The sequence below is a fragment of the Vidua chalybeata genome, chromosome 20 (genome assembly GCF_026979565.1).
Source record: "Vidua chalybeata isolate OUT-0048 chromosome 20, bVidCha1 merged haplotype, whole genome shotgun sequence".
NCBI classification, from domain to species: Eukaryota; Metazoa; Chordata; class Aves; order Passeriformes; family Viduidae; genus Vidua; species Vidua chalybeata.
In genome coordinates, this window is record NC_071549.1 from 7,767,603 (window position 1) to 7,783,702 (window position 16,100).

General features: G+C 41.6%; 1 protein-coding gene across 7 annotated transcripts in view; it reads left to right on the forward strand.

Annotated features, from left to right (window-relative positions):
• Positions 1 to 16,100, forward strand: part of SPECC1 (sperm antigen with calponin homology and coiled-coil domains 1) — an 87,656-nt gene that overhangs the window by 64,872 nt on the left and 6,684 nt on the right. For all 7 annotated transcript variants that reach the window (XM_053961154.1, XM_053961151.1, XM_053961153.1 and 4 more), the window contains 2 exons: positions 2,089 to 2,239; positions 3,143 to 3,245. In XM_053961154.1, coding sequence (XP_053817129.1) covers positions 2,089 to 2,239; positions 3,143 to 3,245 — 254 coding nt within the window. The remainder of the gene's footprint in view (positions 1 to 2,088; positions 2,240 to 3,142; positions 3,246 to 16,100) is intronic.

The following is a 16,100-nucleotide window of genomic DNA, read 5'->3' on the forward strand; positions in this document are numbered from 1 at the left end:
TATTAATTTTGTTGTGCTTCTGTTGCCATCCTGATCATAACTAAAAAATAGCTGATTTATTGTGGTTTGCCAACACAAACTCCCCTTCTTTATTCTGAAGGATCCACGGCACCTCTCTAATCCACACTGTGGAACTGGAGACAGTTGGGTTTTGTTCAACATGTATGTCTCTGGAACAAGCCCAAAGCACTGTCTTCTGAGGGTTTATTTGTTTTTAAAATGAGCTTCATTTGAAATACATCAAACATTTCAGATACTTTTGTGACTGTTTTAGGAGCAGTCGTATTTGGGCTGGAAATTGTTTTGAGTGTTCTCAAGAGATGAGTTTGTTTTCATTTCACACTTTGCTTTTGTTCTCTTGTCATTTAATATTCTTTCCTACCAGTGTTTGTTTCCCATTTTCTCTAGGCCCTTTTATTTTGATTATCTGGTCCTGAATATAGTTGTTGCATTGTAATCAAAGTTAGTAACAACAGATTCTAGAATTTTTAAGGACAGATTAAGTGTTATGTTCCTGTAGTGAAACTTCAGGGAGGGACAAAAAAACCCCAACAGTCAGTCACAGCTTCTTGATGGCTAGACTGGATTTTCTGGAATAGTTTGCTAATACAGGAGAGAAATTAGAACTTGGCTAAGCAAGCAGAAGTGTCTGCTTCTGTCTAGGGAAATGGACAGGGTTTATTTACTTTTATCAGTTGGTTTCTAGGAAGTCTTGCATGAGTATTTAGATCCCAAACACAACATAAGACCTTTTTAATCTCTACCAGTTTACTGTAGAGTGAAATAATCTATCAGCTATGTAATATGATGCCAGTCCTTAACAATAAATATCTCACTCTGGGCCATGGATAATTTCTGTTATTACCCATAGACAGGTCTGTGAAAATCTGTTAAAATCAACAGATATAATTTATAAGCCATTGTATGATAAAAAAAATTATGGCTGCTTATCTAACAAGTTCCTGTATTTACTGCTTCTCTTTGTACCTGGATTTAATTTAGTTCCAATAATCCATAGCAAAGGCTTACTCACTGTAAAGTTGTAACAGCTCTGGTTCCAATCTAAATAATCCTAGAAGGCAGCTGATCCAGACCCTATGCAAACAGCACTGAATCAAAAATTATCCCCAAGGAAATTCAGACTGAAGTAGTCTCCATAATAAAAATCTTCTGGCTGATTCCATCTGACCAGCGTCACAGCAGGGTTCTGTGATGTCCCTAATGTGACCCAAATGTTACATAGTTGGAGAGGAGCATGGATTATTTCACTCAGAGCTGCTCTTTGGCTGTGATCTTTGAGAGTCAGAGGTTTACTGGCTCCATCTGGACTTTCTAGCACCCAGAAATAAGTCAAAGGGAGCTGAAGCTGAGATAAAAAGGAATTCACACCTCGATGATATGGCATTAATTGATAATTATCATAGGGATGTCACTGAAAAAGAGGTGAAAAAGTTGGGTTCTGCATTCAGTAATTGGTGATAACATGATGTGCAGTCCTGGCTTGTTACATCACCTCTTGTATTGATATGCAATGATTTTCTTTTGACTCTATAATAATATATATCATAAATACATTCTATAAATTACATCATGTGTGTAAGAAAAATACAGATGTATCTGCTGTGAATATATTGAGCCTTCTCAAACTTATGTCAGAGTGGATGTCAGGGAGAGTAAGTGCCTTTCCCTGCATTCAGGAGACATTCAGGAGACAAGAGGCAGAAAAGAAATCATTGTACTAGGGCTGCTCAGTCATCTGGTGAAAATATCTGGTGCTCAGCTTTTGAACCTTTGAGACTGTAGATTTTGGTATTTCCCTTCATTCACCTGAGGCCCCTACCCCCCAGCAGGAGTATCAATCACAGGAAACCAGGCAGCCTGTACTGTTGAAATCATCAAAGCCATTCCTTGTTGTGGTCACCTCTAATCTGCTCAAGGTTTCCTAGCCCCATGTGTGTTTAATGAACAAATGAGTACATTTGTTTAGAATCAAAACAACAGACTACATATTGTGTGCTGGGGTGGCAGGACAGTGATTAATCAAATTCTTCAGGCTGCAAACTGACAGCTTTTTTTGAATTCCCACAGACCTTTTGAAGGGGAGAAATGAAGAGCTGAAACCAGACCATTACCTCCGCAAAAGCCCCTCCCTGGAATCCCTGAGCAAGCCCCCAATGGCCTTCAGCAGCAGGATGCTTTCCTCTACCCCCAGCTGCTTGAAACCCCAAAGCAAACTCAGGTATCAGCCCAGTTTCCTGGGAAAAAAAGGACAGACCAACAGCATTACCTGGAACCATGATAAATTAGTTAATCTGGAGGATTTATCTGGAGGATCTCTTGTCTCCAGAGCAGATTCTGCTGGCTGGTCTTTGGGAATTACCAGGCTCCATTAGATCCAGATATGAAAATTCAGATTGTAATGATCACAGTTATATGGGAAATGAGGCTAGCAAGCTTTCAGGAGCCACTGAGTTGTACACAAGAATTCCATCACGTGTACATGTGGTCAGCCCTCGTTATCTTGCTGTCATTTTGCATGTTGTGGTGAGCTCAAAACCAGAGGCTCTGAGGGCTGAAGGAAATTGGACGCATAATTTTCTTCTCTCTTGAGAAAAAAACATATATTTTCCTCTGATCTCCACCATTATTTCCACCAGTAGAAGCTGTAGAGTGGAGACAATGTGGGTGTTTTGGTTGTTGACCTTTAAATGTTCTCAGCTTTCACTTTTTTTTTTCAAGAACTTGTTTTGCAGCAGCTCAGCTGGGTGTGAATTTAGTGTTACAGATTCTCTCAGGCAGTTGCTTTCAATTTTACACCTCAATCCTACTTTTAAATAGATAAAATGAAGACATGACTTGAAATTTGTGTAAGTAAAGTTGATTAAAATAATAGCAGAAATGTTTGGTTAACACATACCACTGGATATCACAGGTTCTGTTTTTTCAGCTCTTCATGTGCAGTGACACCACCTTGTGTGAAGGAAAATACTAATTGCAAGCTCCAAAAACCTAATTCAGTTTGGTTTATGTTCATGTTCTGTGCTGCCATTCTGCTTTGTCATACAAATATTATTTACACACTGGTAAAAATTAAAGATATTTCCAGTGTCTTTATTGTCTTCTCCCTTCTTCCCTGGTTTAGTGTGGAGAGGAAGGACCCCCTGGCAGCCCTGGCTCGGGAGTATGGGGGTTCCAAGAGGAATGCTTTGTTGAAATGGTGCCAAAAGAAGACTGAAGGTTACCAGGTAAGAGAGTAGGTACCTTTTTACTTTAATCACTTTCCTATAGTATGCAGTAAGCAGTCACTTCAAAGAAATATGAATAATACTGTATGTTGATTTTTGCATTTTATGGGCTGTTTCCATCCTCTTCATACAGAGTTCTTTAACACTGCATTCCCCAATTGTCATAAATAATTTGTATACAAACCCCAAAATATTTACTGCACTGAAGCTTGCTGATGGTGAGAAACAGAGTGTATATGTGCAGCAGCCTCAATTTAACATCAGTTTTTGAAAGTACGTTCTAATATTTTTTTCTGTAGGCTTCTGTGGGCAGTACATTATTGTGTGAGTTTTTTTTTTAGTCCTGTCTACAAAACCAAAGGAATATTTCATTGTGTGGCCTTGACCAAATGAAGTTTGCAGCTTGATTTTACAAAGGCTGCCTGAGACTGTCTCATTTCTTTGCAGAGTGATTTTCACTGTTAATCAGGGATAATGGTTTATCCAGGTCTTGCATGGCCATTGCTGTGCTTTCCTGGCTGCTGTTGGTTGCAGTTGAGTTAAGCCTTTGGTTCTGCAAGGGAGGAAGTTACAGACAATATTTCATCTTGTGGCAGATGCTGGATGTGCAGGAAGATCTTGGTTTGGTATCATGTTGGAAGTTTTCTTTCTCAGGAATAATATTGTTTGTTACTTGGAGCAGAAGACAAAAGCAGTTATCGCCACATGATGTGCACCCTGGAGCAAGTCTCTAATAAAAGCAGATTCCATCTTTTAAAGTCAATAATAATTTTTTTTTTCCTTCCTGAGCATTTCTTTATGAAGCATTAGCTGCAGGGTGCAGAAGTTTGGAAGAGAGGACAGTGGCTTTCCTTTCAGTTGTTTCTTAACACTGGTGTGTTCATCTGGCTTGCAGTAATTTCCCAGAAGGAGGGTGCTGGAGACAAATCTTGACTTTAGACACAGCTTAGAAAGAATAAGGCCAGGGTTAGTGTTTAGCCTTCAGTTCTGTGATACTGCCTCAAAGACTACAGTGAAATTGTGTGTTCTGTGTTGTGTTGATTTATTTTATATCTCCTCTGCTAAAATTCTCCTGGGCTTGGATTTGAAAGTATGTGGGAACATTCCCACGCAGTCCTCAGAAAGCAATTAACAAAATACAACTTTCCTAAGTCTAACTTCTGCTAAGCCAGCAAACCCATCTCCAAAGTAATGCTTTCTCCTGGCAGTGTTGCCCTTCTCACTGTTAGAAGTGTTCTCTGAGCATCAGCCTGTAGGTTTCTTTATCTGATTTATACCCAAGTTGAACTAAACATATTGCTTTTAGAAAAAAAGGATGTGGCTTTGCAAATACAGAGGCCTGTGTGACATCTCAGGGTAGATATTAAAGTCAGAAGAACCAAAGCACAATCACAATATTGATTTATGGTGAGAATTTTGCCTCTCTATCTTCACTGCTTTGTTTAGAGGAATTCTCTCTTGGACATTCTTCCTCAGCCTCTCATTCCCATTGCACTCTTTGCTGTGCATTCACTAACTCATCATGAACTTGCTTTTCCCAGACCTCTGCACTCCCATGGTAAGGCTGATGTTAAGCTCCACAGGGAGTTTTTATCATCCTTGAGTACAAGAAATGGAGTAAAGAACGTCACCCTCCTTCCTGCCTCTGCCACTGCAAGGGTGGAATGAGGTATGAACTCCACAGAGCAGGGCCCTGATGACGTGCATGACTTCTTTTCCAGAGATAACACCCCTGTGAGGCATCATCTGTGCAAATTCCAGGGTAATCTGTCATGTCATTCCTCTCATGAAGCCAGAACCAGGGAGAACTTGGGATGCAAACTCTTTTCAGCTCTGTGACACAGCAGAATGAGAGCATTAAAAACTTGCTGCTTGGCTGCCTAACTTCTCTTTTTGGTGGCAAAATGTGTGATAGCAATTCCTCATCTGAGCTGGGGGGGAAGAGGGGATTCCTTTCTGTTTAAGTTATGATTTCATCAAGCAGTATGAGCAAAATGGATTAGAACAATTGATACCCTCAGTAGCAGCTACTCCCCATGTCCCAGATTTCCTGAGGAAAGCTGGATGAGTGACCTAGGAAGGTATCTGGGGATGAGACCTAGGGACCAGCACACAGAATTCCACTTTTTAAATGCTTTAATTCATACAAAACTTAAGCTGGTAGATAGAAATTTTCATCCTGCTCCTGGCAAATATAGAATCAGTTAGTTTAATTTAGTTTAAGACCAAGTCCAACCATAAACTCTCCTTGCATGGACTACAGTGGGAACATTCCCTGGCCTTGAACTTCAGTGTGTTCCCCAGGAGGCAATCTCATAAAACAAACCAGGGACACTGAGGGGAGTTGGGGGAAGTGCAACACAAATTAGCAGTGGCCTGGAGGGTTTTGTTTGCTTTTTAAAAAAAGAAATTGCATGAGTTTACAGTAACTGAAGGGAAACATGAAAGCATCTATGTTTCTGTAATTGGCTATGTCAATTCTAAGATCCTTATTTAAACAATGATTTGATATCAGAAAGATTTGCATACTAAGAAAAAAATATTGAGAACATGAAAACAGAATCACTGGAGTGGAAATAAAGTGGGAGTTCAGTTTAAGGACTGGGAGAAAAGCATATGAAAGTGGGATTGCATAAACTGTGACACAACAGATCATATTATTTCAATTGTCATGTTTTGGTGCCCAGATGAATGTTATCTGGAATTTTGCCCACTGATTCTGAATAACTGTGCAGGGGAGGTGCTAAAAAGTCTCAGTAGTAGCAAGAATTGTGAGTGAAATCAGGCTTTGGACTCAGTGTCTTGGTGCAAAACTTCCTGGTGGAAAATCTCCACCTTAAAAAACCAAATCTAATGTATGGTTCCCTATAAGAATTGTGCAGTGGCACAGGCTCTCTTCTGCCAGATACACAGTTCTGCTGTTCCTTCTGCCTCTCCAAGTTCGTTGACATCATGGTGTGTAATGTAGGGCCATGAGGTGACCAGGCTTGAGAAATGCTTTTGTGGCTCTGAAACTCATTTACCACAAATACTTCAAACCACAAAGCCTGCTGAGAGTAAGCTATTTGTGTTAAAATAGCTTTTTCTCTGTTGTCTTGGGGCTTTTTTTCATCTATTTAAAAAGATGATACGTCCTAGCAGCAGCCTGAAGCAGGAATTGGGTGCCTCTTTTCTAACGGGCTGATTCCTCTGAGCTGCAGCTCCTGGAAGCTGCTGAGTCATTCTTGTTGCATTATCACCTTCCATAAATCGTGTCATTAGTGGCTGTGGTGTCATTTAAGTGCCCAGATTCTCTTTGCTCTCTGTGGAGACCATTTGTCAAGGGGCCAAACCTCTCTAGATTAAAGTCTATTGCTATTCACAGATGTATTGTGAAAACACAGAACTTTAAGAGGCACTTAACCCATGATCATTAGAATTGAGGATTATTGTTTCCACCACACATGCTCTCTCTAGAGAGAAGAAGGAACTGCCACCATGTTAATGAATATGGAACTATTTTCATGCTCTTCTCAACCACTACACACCCTTCCCGTGGCCCAAAAGATCCTGGCTCTTTCCTCCAATACATTTTCATAGTTATTCTTTTGTTCAAAGTGATGTTTGGTTTAACAGGACCTATTTGGGATCCACCACTTGTTTAAGATCCACCATCTCTTAGAGTAAAGCTCTGTGGTTGTTTTTAGCAGAAGAATGCTAAGTAGGAGCAGACAGGGAATGTCCTAGAACTGATAAAGGGAAATGGCAGCTGTACCTCTGAAAATGTTTGTATTTCATGTATTCTTGATCTGTGCTTTCAAGCCATTGCATAGTATCACCTCCCTGACTATGGCAGTGTCAGTGCATCAGCTGTGGATCAAGGCAGCTCTTCATGGAGCAGAGATGCAAAAGCTTAGGGAGAAAAATAAAGCTGTTGCAGTATTTGCTGTTTGTCAAGTAATTATAGCAAGAGACTGCTCAACTGGTGGTTTGGCAGTGGATGTAATATAAAGCTCTTTATCCTTTGTGTTCAATTTAAACTCAGACTAATACCAGCTTTTTGTTTACGAATTTGTGGCTTTCTTTTTCTCACAGGAATCTGCATTTCTTTTCTCGTTGTGCTGGGCAGTATTTCCTCCAAATCTTCCTCGTTCTCAAGCCCTATTCCATGCTGTTAGCCCCTGCTTTTTCTGATGCTTTTTTTTTGCCTGGTTTGCTGGCTGGATGAGATCCAGCACGGATTAAGTGTGACACGAAGATGGACATAACATATTCCCTTTGGTCAGGTGGTCACGGGACCATTCTCCTTTGGGAGATGGACTCTGCTGGGACACACTGCCAGGATGCAATTTTTGGACTGCAGGTGCATTCCTGGGGCTGCACTTTCTGAGGACGTGCTTTATAGAAGATCTCAAAGCTCCTTCATGGCCAGTTGTACTTCAGCACATCCATGTTTGAAGGTTTCTTCTTTATTCTGGAAAATAAGGCTATGTTTAGAAAGAAGAAGTCTGTTACTTCTTTGTATGTCATTAGTGTGAGCAGTTGACATTCTCTGTCTACTTAAGCATTTATCTTTTCTAATTGTCAGCTGAGCACTTTACCTCACTGACATCACTTTGGACTGCAGAGAGTAAATAGAGCTGTGTAAATTATGTTAAAAAAATACATATGTATAAAATATAAATGCTACCACAGTCCTCAGGGTTGGTACTCGGGCTGGTAATTCCAGCAGAGTTGATTCTTCACCAGAATTAGAGCTGAATGGGACAAAACCCAGGATCAACACTCTGAACCTGGTCAGAATGTAATACCTAGGACTTGGCTTGCTCAAACACTTCCTTTGACACATATATAATGGAGCTTAGTTTTGAAGCCTTGAGAATCCCAGCACAGCTGTGCCTTGTCCTAAGGAAATACAGGAGAGAACCCAGTGGTTTCTTAATCACCAGCTGTGCACTTTCTACATTACATTGTGTGTGTCAGCAAGTAGCCTAAAACTGTTTCAGTACATTCCCAAATTTTATCACTCTCTCTGTCTAAACTAACCAGGTTTCTGTCTAACTATTTCACTGGTCAAGAGAAGGAGCCGGGCTGTGGCATTGCCTAATTCAGCAGCAGCACTGAGGAGCAGATGAACAGGTTCACTTTTCTAAGCAAGGAACTAAATCCCATCTGCTGTCCTGCAGTTTATGTGCAGCCTGGAAAGGCTGGAATTCCCTCAGTACTGTGGTCTTGTGAAGATTAACAGCAAAACAAATAATTCCTGGGCTCTGTGGTGGGGGTGAAGAAAAACACTGCACAAAACCCCTCCAGATTTGCATGGCAGCCATCCATTCATTCTGAGCAGTGTTCATGGCAGAATCTCTGCTCTGGGCAGGACTGGGGAGGTTTCCCTGGTGCCACACCAACCTGTGTGCCTGAGATCAGGGCCTGCTGAGCCAGAGGAAAAAGCATTGAGTCACACCAGTAACACAGGCAGGTTTGCTCTGTGGACAGTGACACGTCCCCTGAAGTCCCAGCACCAGCCCTTCTGTTCTGAGAGGCTGCACAAGCTTAAAGAGCTCTGAGTCCACAGCACTTGTTGCATTTTGATATTTAGAAGCAGGATATATGAGCAGTGAGTTTTTCTCAGGCAGTTATTACTCTATTCTGTGAGCTTCTGAGAAGTGGATGAAATTTCTGGCTCTCTCTGTGTTTCTCTGATCTTTGATGAAGAGGAGGATGTTGACTTTTCCTATCTGTACAAAAGTTGAAAGGAGTTTTGCTAATAGCTCTTGAGATAGGAGAGATTATCCTGTGTTTAAATTAAAATTGACAATACATTGGTCAGGAGTTTTGTTTCTAAGTCTGGACCATCTTTGTGACCTTGGAAGTCTTACATTATAGCATTGCCTTGATCTTCCTAGCAGTTATAATATAGATCACAGAATCATATAAACTTCAGAAATATTTGGAAAGATGCTTTGATAAAAAGGGCAATCTTGAGAGATTTTAATTCATGAGAACACAGGCTGAAAATGTCAAGATAGTCCCAATTTTCTTTGCAGAATCAGAGGCCGCTGGCCAGAGCCTGCTGAGCAAGCAGGAAAAAGCATTATTTTCCTAAATAGAAATACTTATGGCTGAATGTGTACATGCAGCTTCTCTGTATGTCCCAGCTGGACCCAGGATTGGTGTCTGGAATTAAAATGCAGCAGCCAAATCATGGCATGTGAGGAATAACCAGGAATTATCAATGTAATCACCCCTTCTCAGTGATGCCAGTGCACAGACGTGCTTCCCCAGAGGAGCCAAATAACTTGAGCCAAGCTCTACCTTTTTTCACATAGAGGTCTTTATCCTTTAAACAAACACAAGTCTCTTGATTGGAGGGATAAAATAAATGCAGCTCTCTCATGCATAACTTTCTATCCTGCTGGGTCATTTTAAAAATAGCATTTACATTCTGTCCATCCCAAAGTCCAAGACACTTCCCTTGTGTTGCCTGGATGCACTGACAATCAGTGAAAACACTGAATTAATTGGTCACCAGCTGGAACAGCTCCAAACTGGGAATTTAGCTGGCAGGCAGCTGGGCCCTGCTGCTGGTCCACCAGTAACCTTTGCTGGTGGGACCTCTGCCCACCTTGTTTCCATCCTCCACCCTGAGCCTGCTGCAGTCTGCAGCCTGCCCCTCCACCCAGGAATTCCAGGGCATGCCTAATCTCTGAATTCTCCATACAGATAATTAGAAAGAGCTGTGGGAGCAGCCAATGTGGTCATTAGCAATTCTGCACCAGGGCTCCAGGCAGGAAGTAGCTGTGCTGCTGTCTTGGACACAGAGTGGAGCTAATTCCTCCCCCTCTCTCCCTCCCCTCTTCCCCAGAGTATCTGTGTGGTCCCTGAGCTGTGCTGCTGTATCTTCACTGCTGCAGCCTTGGGGATGAAGGGACACAGCCCAGTCTGTTTCTTCTCTGTGGCATTCAGCACTGGTGTCATTTAGAGGAGCTGCTGAGAAAACTGATGGAAGTGGCAGTTGTGTGGCAAGCAGGGACTTGCCTTTCAGCAAGGGAGCATAACAAGGGGAATTCAGGCTGAAAAGAGACATGCAGAGCAAAACCAAGAACTGATCAGTGTCTAATTGGATTATTACAAGAGGGAAGAACTCCTTAGTCCCTGGTTTTGGTGTGTAATCTGCCTCTACAGACAGAAGTGACTCCTGCTCTGCCTTCTCAAGGAATGTGACTGGTGGAAATTACAGAAATAACAGTCACACTTGATAAATATCTCTTGTCACCATTACCTCATCTCTGAAATGACCCAGACACATCCATAAAATTGCTTCTGCCTAGACCAGTTCTCATTTGGTCCTGTATGTTTAACAACCAACCAGCTCCTTGTGAACTTGGTTTTATACATTTTCTCTCTCTCTTGTGCATAGCAATAAATTAAGACCCAAACTGAGGAATATGTACAAACCCCTGTAACTTTACTAACTTTTAGTGAGACCTTTGAAGTTGGTAACTTTTAGTAATGAGGATATTTGGGGGTTATTTGCATTCAAAACAACTCAGATTGTTTGCTAGGGAAGGTTCAAATTCATCCACTGTGTATTATATGGTGTGCCAGCAGCTACTCTCAGCCTGTGTTCACTAGAACTTGTTTTGATTATAAAAAGTCAGTCTTTATGTATAAAAATGCAAACAAAAGGAGCAGTAAAAGGCAGCAATAAAGCTGTTTGGCTCCTTAGGCAGGTTGGTTGCTCACTGCATGGTTGCAGGGATGGTTTCAGTGTCAGTAGAATCTTGCCTTGCAAGCAAAGGAAATGGGAGGCTACATAATTACTTTATCACTATTACCGTAACTGTCTCCCATTTGCTACTACTTTCATTTTTATTCTCATGAAAACTTCAGCCATTTCAGCACCACCTCTCCCTTGTAACCACAGTATCAGAACAAAGCTGCCTTGAAGAGGTCCTGAACCACAGGAAGAAAGAGCTGAGCTTGAAGAGTGCACAGATTGTTTTAGAATGGCTTTACAATTTACTCTAAACAATGTCTGTAGGACAACTCCTGTCCAGATGAGCTTGTTTTAAACACAGAATTTTAGAGAGTGGCATTCCACCTATTCTTGCCAGTCTGCCTCAGATAGGAAAGTTAATATAAGAAAATTGGATCTGCCTGACTTTTTGGTGTCTTCTCTGGTTTTTGAGATGGAAATAGTTGGGAGCTGAAACATTTTGTGTAGGATGCATAATATCCATTTAAAATTTCCTTTATTTAAATGTCTCTGCTCTATGTGAATTCTATAGCAAATTGATGTTTGATGCTTTTGCAAAAAAAAAAAAATACAGCCATGAATCCTCTAGTATCTTGTCTTTGCTAAAGGGCTCATTAATTCACACTTACTGAAGCAAATGATGAATGGTAAACCCAAAGCAGCACCTGTGGCAGCAGTGGAGAAAGGAGCAAACAGAACCTAAAAATGTGATGGGAAGCAGGGATTCTTTATAAAAAGAAATCCAGTAAATGGCATGACTTTTAAAGAGCTGGCATCAGTTCCTTTTCAGTTCATAGTGCTGTTATGACATGATTTAACTGCATTTTCAGAGAGCATTTTGTGATCTGAGCTCTGCTGTTCCATGCATGTGTAATCAGCAATAAGATGCATGGCTAACTGACATGCTGAGAGAAGCATTAGAAATATGGATTATGGGATAAAACCACAACGTTTTAAAGAAATTTAAAGTAATTCTTACGGAGACTGCAGTTGGCTGGGCCATTTGAAGCAGGGATATTAATACAGCCTGGAGGATAGGAGGTCACCTGGCTTCCTTCCCAGTCCTGGCTACCCACTTAATCTCTGTACAATACATTGCTGGTTTGATTTCTTTTAATCACAAGGCATTACTTTGTTTTGTATTCCATTTAAGAGAAAAAGATTGGTAAGAGAGTTCAGAAAGCTTCCTGGTAGTAGATGGACTAAATGTGATGTACAAATCACTTCAGACTTGCAGCTCCCCATTGAAAATAGCTGTGTGCAGTTGTCATCTGGGTGTACCCTGCAATTACAGAAGAATCCAGGCAGCCTTTAATTTCAGGCATTCATGCCTTTCATCCCTGTTAACTGGACTTGACCACACCTCTCATTCACCCATAGTTCCAGTAGATTGCCCAGATGTTTCATATCTTTGCTGGAGCATTTCGGATGAACTGGAGTGTTTTGTTTGTTTAGAAGGCTGAAAGGAGCCATCCTTTCTTCATGTTACTTCTTAAGAAGTGTTTGGAACATGCCCAGTGAGAGCCTGAAGATTCCTTTGAACAGAACCTCTTTGGCTGAACCCTGTTAACCTGGCCCCAGCCAGTTAGGGTGTAATAAATCAAATTAGAGCTGTAGTTTCGTGCAGCAGTTGTTAAAGATGGGTAGGTTTGGGTCCTCTTTGGAAGTTGCCTGTCAAGGTACCTTGATCCATTTTGCATTAGAAAGGTCAGAGTTCAGATGTGCAGAGCTGTGGCTTCTGTTCAGACATGTGTTTAAATATATCCACATAAAACCAATGAGCTGTTCAAGAGGAGCTGTGGGGGCCTGGGTAATGATGAGCTGGATGAAGCTGAGCCACTGGAAGGAGAGCTGCTATTAAAAACAAGGCAATTGAATAGATTCAATAAATTGAATCTATTTGCTCAATAGATTTATTTTCAAGTATTTAATTTTATATTCTGCATGGGCTGAACCTCCGTGATCAGCCACTCTGGCAGGTTCCTGGTGTGCCATTCCATACCAGTAACCTGGGAGAGGCAGGAAGGGATGCTGGATGCTGAGAGAATGGAATAATGATGCTCAGGTTGTATTTCTTGCAGGCTTTCTTCCTCAGAGTTCCAGGCTAGCTTCAAGCTGATTCATGTCTGTAATTGATAATTCTGGCTCTCAGGGAAAAAATTATGACTCAGAGCCATTGCTGTGGGCACAGTAACATGTGCATAGTGGGAATATCTTGTATCAGGATTTTAACCTACTCAGAGTGTAATGAAGAGTGCATGATGTCATTGTTGCTTTTTGCTTGGAGTCAAAGATCGAGTGAAATCTAATGGGGTGGAGGTTTTTTCCTCAGACAAACAAAGAATTGTTTTTAGTGAGAACAGTTCACACAGATTTCCCTGGGTGTCTTGAGCAGGGCTCCCCAAGGGCTCTGTTATCTGCAGGAAAGGTCCTGTTCCTGGAATGGGGGTCTAAGGTCAATCACTTCCAGGTGTTTTGTGTCTTTTAGGCTTGACCTGACACTAATATCCTAGATTATACATTTGTTATCCAAATAACATTGCCTGGATTTTTTTTTTTTTAATTTTACTTTAATGTTCATAGAAACAGACCCTACTGGGTACTTTGATAGCTGTGCTCCCTGGTGTGCTTCCAGATCCCAGTGTCTGAATTGTTTCCACTGATTGGTGACACTGCAGGAGTGCTGAGGACAGACCCTGGGGTACCACTGACCACAGGATGTACTGTGGCCATATGACAGCAAATTTTTCCCCCCTTCCTGGTGAATGCTGCAACTCAGTTTGATCTGAATCCCTGCTCCATTTTCCCATTTCTCCCTGCACTCATTCTGGTGGTTCAGAGTGTTTGCCATCCTTTCTGGGTGTCTCATGAGAAGCCATGTGCAGTTTTTCAGAGCTTGGGGTGGGGGTTCTGCCGTGAGCACACTGGGACACAGAAATCACCCTCCTGCAGTTTGGGATTGTGCATTAACAACCAGCATGGACACAAATAGCTCCCATATATTCAGGGGCTGTGTCTTGGGGAATAGGGAGAGAGGTGTGGCAGCAAGACTGAGACGGTTTCTGCTGCCAAAATAATCAAGAGAAGGGAATAGTTTCCGAGGTGTTCATTCCCTAAATTGTTTTCTTTCTTTCTTTTTTTTTTTTTTTAATGGCTTCAGGGGAGCCAGAGATCTTACGAGAAATCAGAGTTGTCTCTATTTTGACTTAATTCTTCTTGGTGTGGTGGAGTGGGGAGGTACTACAAATAAAGCTGCAGTGTAGCAAAACACAGATCACTTTTCATTTACCATGTCCTTATATCCCAAACTGAAAAGCATCTAACACAGAAGCCAAGATGAAGTGCCAGGGAGAGGGGTTTGGACTGTGTATGAAATGGAAATGCATTTGTTTAAAGAAAAAAAACCCCAGCATTCATTGATTCTTGCTAGATGTAAAAATGGAACTAAGTGGGCTTGAGCATACCTAGGTATTTTTTGTTGTACTGTGAACTGAACAGTTGAGCTGAACCTTTGAATGTTCGTTTTGGGTTTGCATTTAGAACAAAAATTCAGATTTGAGTTCGTTTTGGCTGTTGATTGTGGCAAACCACTTTGCAGCAGATTTCATCTGTGGTTCAAACATGGTCAGCAGAATCCCATCCTTGAACTTTTGCTTGTTTGTAAGACTTAGATCCAAAAGTTACTGAGGGTGACTGGCTGGACAGCACTGTTGGGAGATGAGGATTTTTTGACCTAGTTTTGGTGTAGACATGAGCACTTACATGTAGATATTGTGATTTGGGAAGAGGAGAAGAGCTTTAGGTGTATTTAAAATGATAAAGGTAAGTAAAATTATTAAACTGATTCTAGGATAGTGAAATACTGTGTGAAGGAGCAGTTTTGTATCTCACATGTCTCATAGTAGCATCATGAAAATGAGGATAGATACAACATTCCTACACAAACAAGCTTTGTCTTTTTGTCTAGTCCTGTTGCATAACTAAGGCTCTGTTTGTTCCTGTTTCCATGGCCTTTGGGAAAGAGGAGGAACAACCTCCATTTTCCATTTCTATCCTACAGTATAAAATGAGAATATTGGCATTTGCTGATAAGCTATTTGCTGATAAAACATATTGGCCTCAGTAAAAACACTTCTGTAACTTGGCAGTGAGTCCTTTCCCACTAACTGCAGATTGATAAATAGAAAGGAACTTGTTTGTCTGGAAACTTCAAGAAAGCAGAATAATCCACCTCAGCCAATTCTATACACACAAAGTTGGACTTCCAACTAAAAAGTTGGAACTTTATGGAATAGGCAATGCCCAGGCAGCTTTCAAAGCAATTTTTTTTTTCTTGTGGCAGTGTTCAGCCAGTGCCTCATTTTTGTATTGTCTCCACTGACAGATGTTAATAGAGCCCTACAGCGTGATGGTTGGTGCAGTGTGGGGGTGTCAGCTGCTTTCTGAGCCCATTAGAGTTGTAGATTTATTACAGACAAAGTATTTTAACCTGAAATATTCTCTACTGCTTCAATTTGAGTCATGTTTGGTTATGGACATTTATTACTAACTGGAAATCCTGTCTGACTGGACCAAGTCCAGGTTGGATAACTAATCAGTGAGGCATCAGAAGCAAGGAGCACATGCTGAAATAATTCCTGTCTGGGCTTTAGTGTCTGCATCAGCTGTTGTATGAGAGATGCAGTAAAAGCCTTGTTTTGGGGGAGCCTTGAAAGAAATGAGAAAATAGCTAACTAAAGAAAATGCAGGGGTGGGGAGTGTGAACTGAAGCTGAGCACACAGGAGGATGTGGCTGCTGAGGAGGGTTGGAGGTGACTCCACACCTGCAGGAGGCTGGGAGATGGTGCAGCTCCATCATGTCCCAGAGCCTCCCTGCTCCAGCAGCTCTTGCTCTGTATCAGTTCACTGTTCTGGTTTTGGCTGCTATTTGCAGCTGCTGCTACAGCAGCAAGACTTGGCCATGGGAATTTCTTCGTGTGCTGGTATGGCCAGGCAGTGCAAACAGGAGCATCAGAAAGGTCACCTTGTTCACAGGAGCAGAACTGGGCCATGGGCCGGTCTTTACTGCAGCTGTGGCCCGTGAGAGCATCCAGGGAAGAACCCCAAGTGCACTCTGT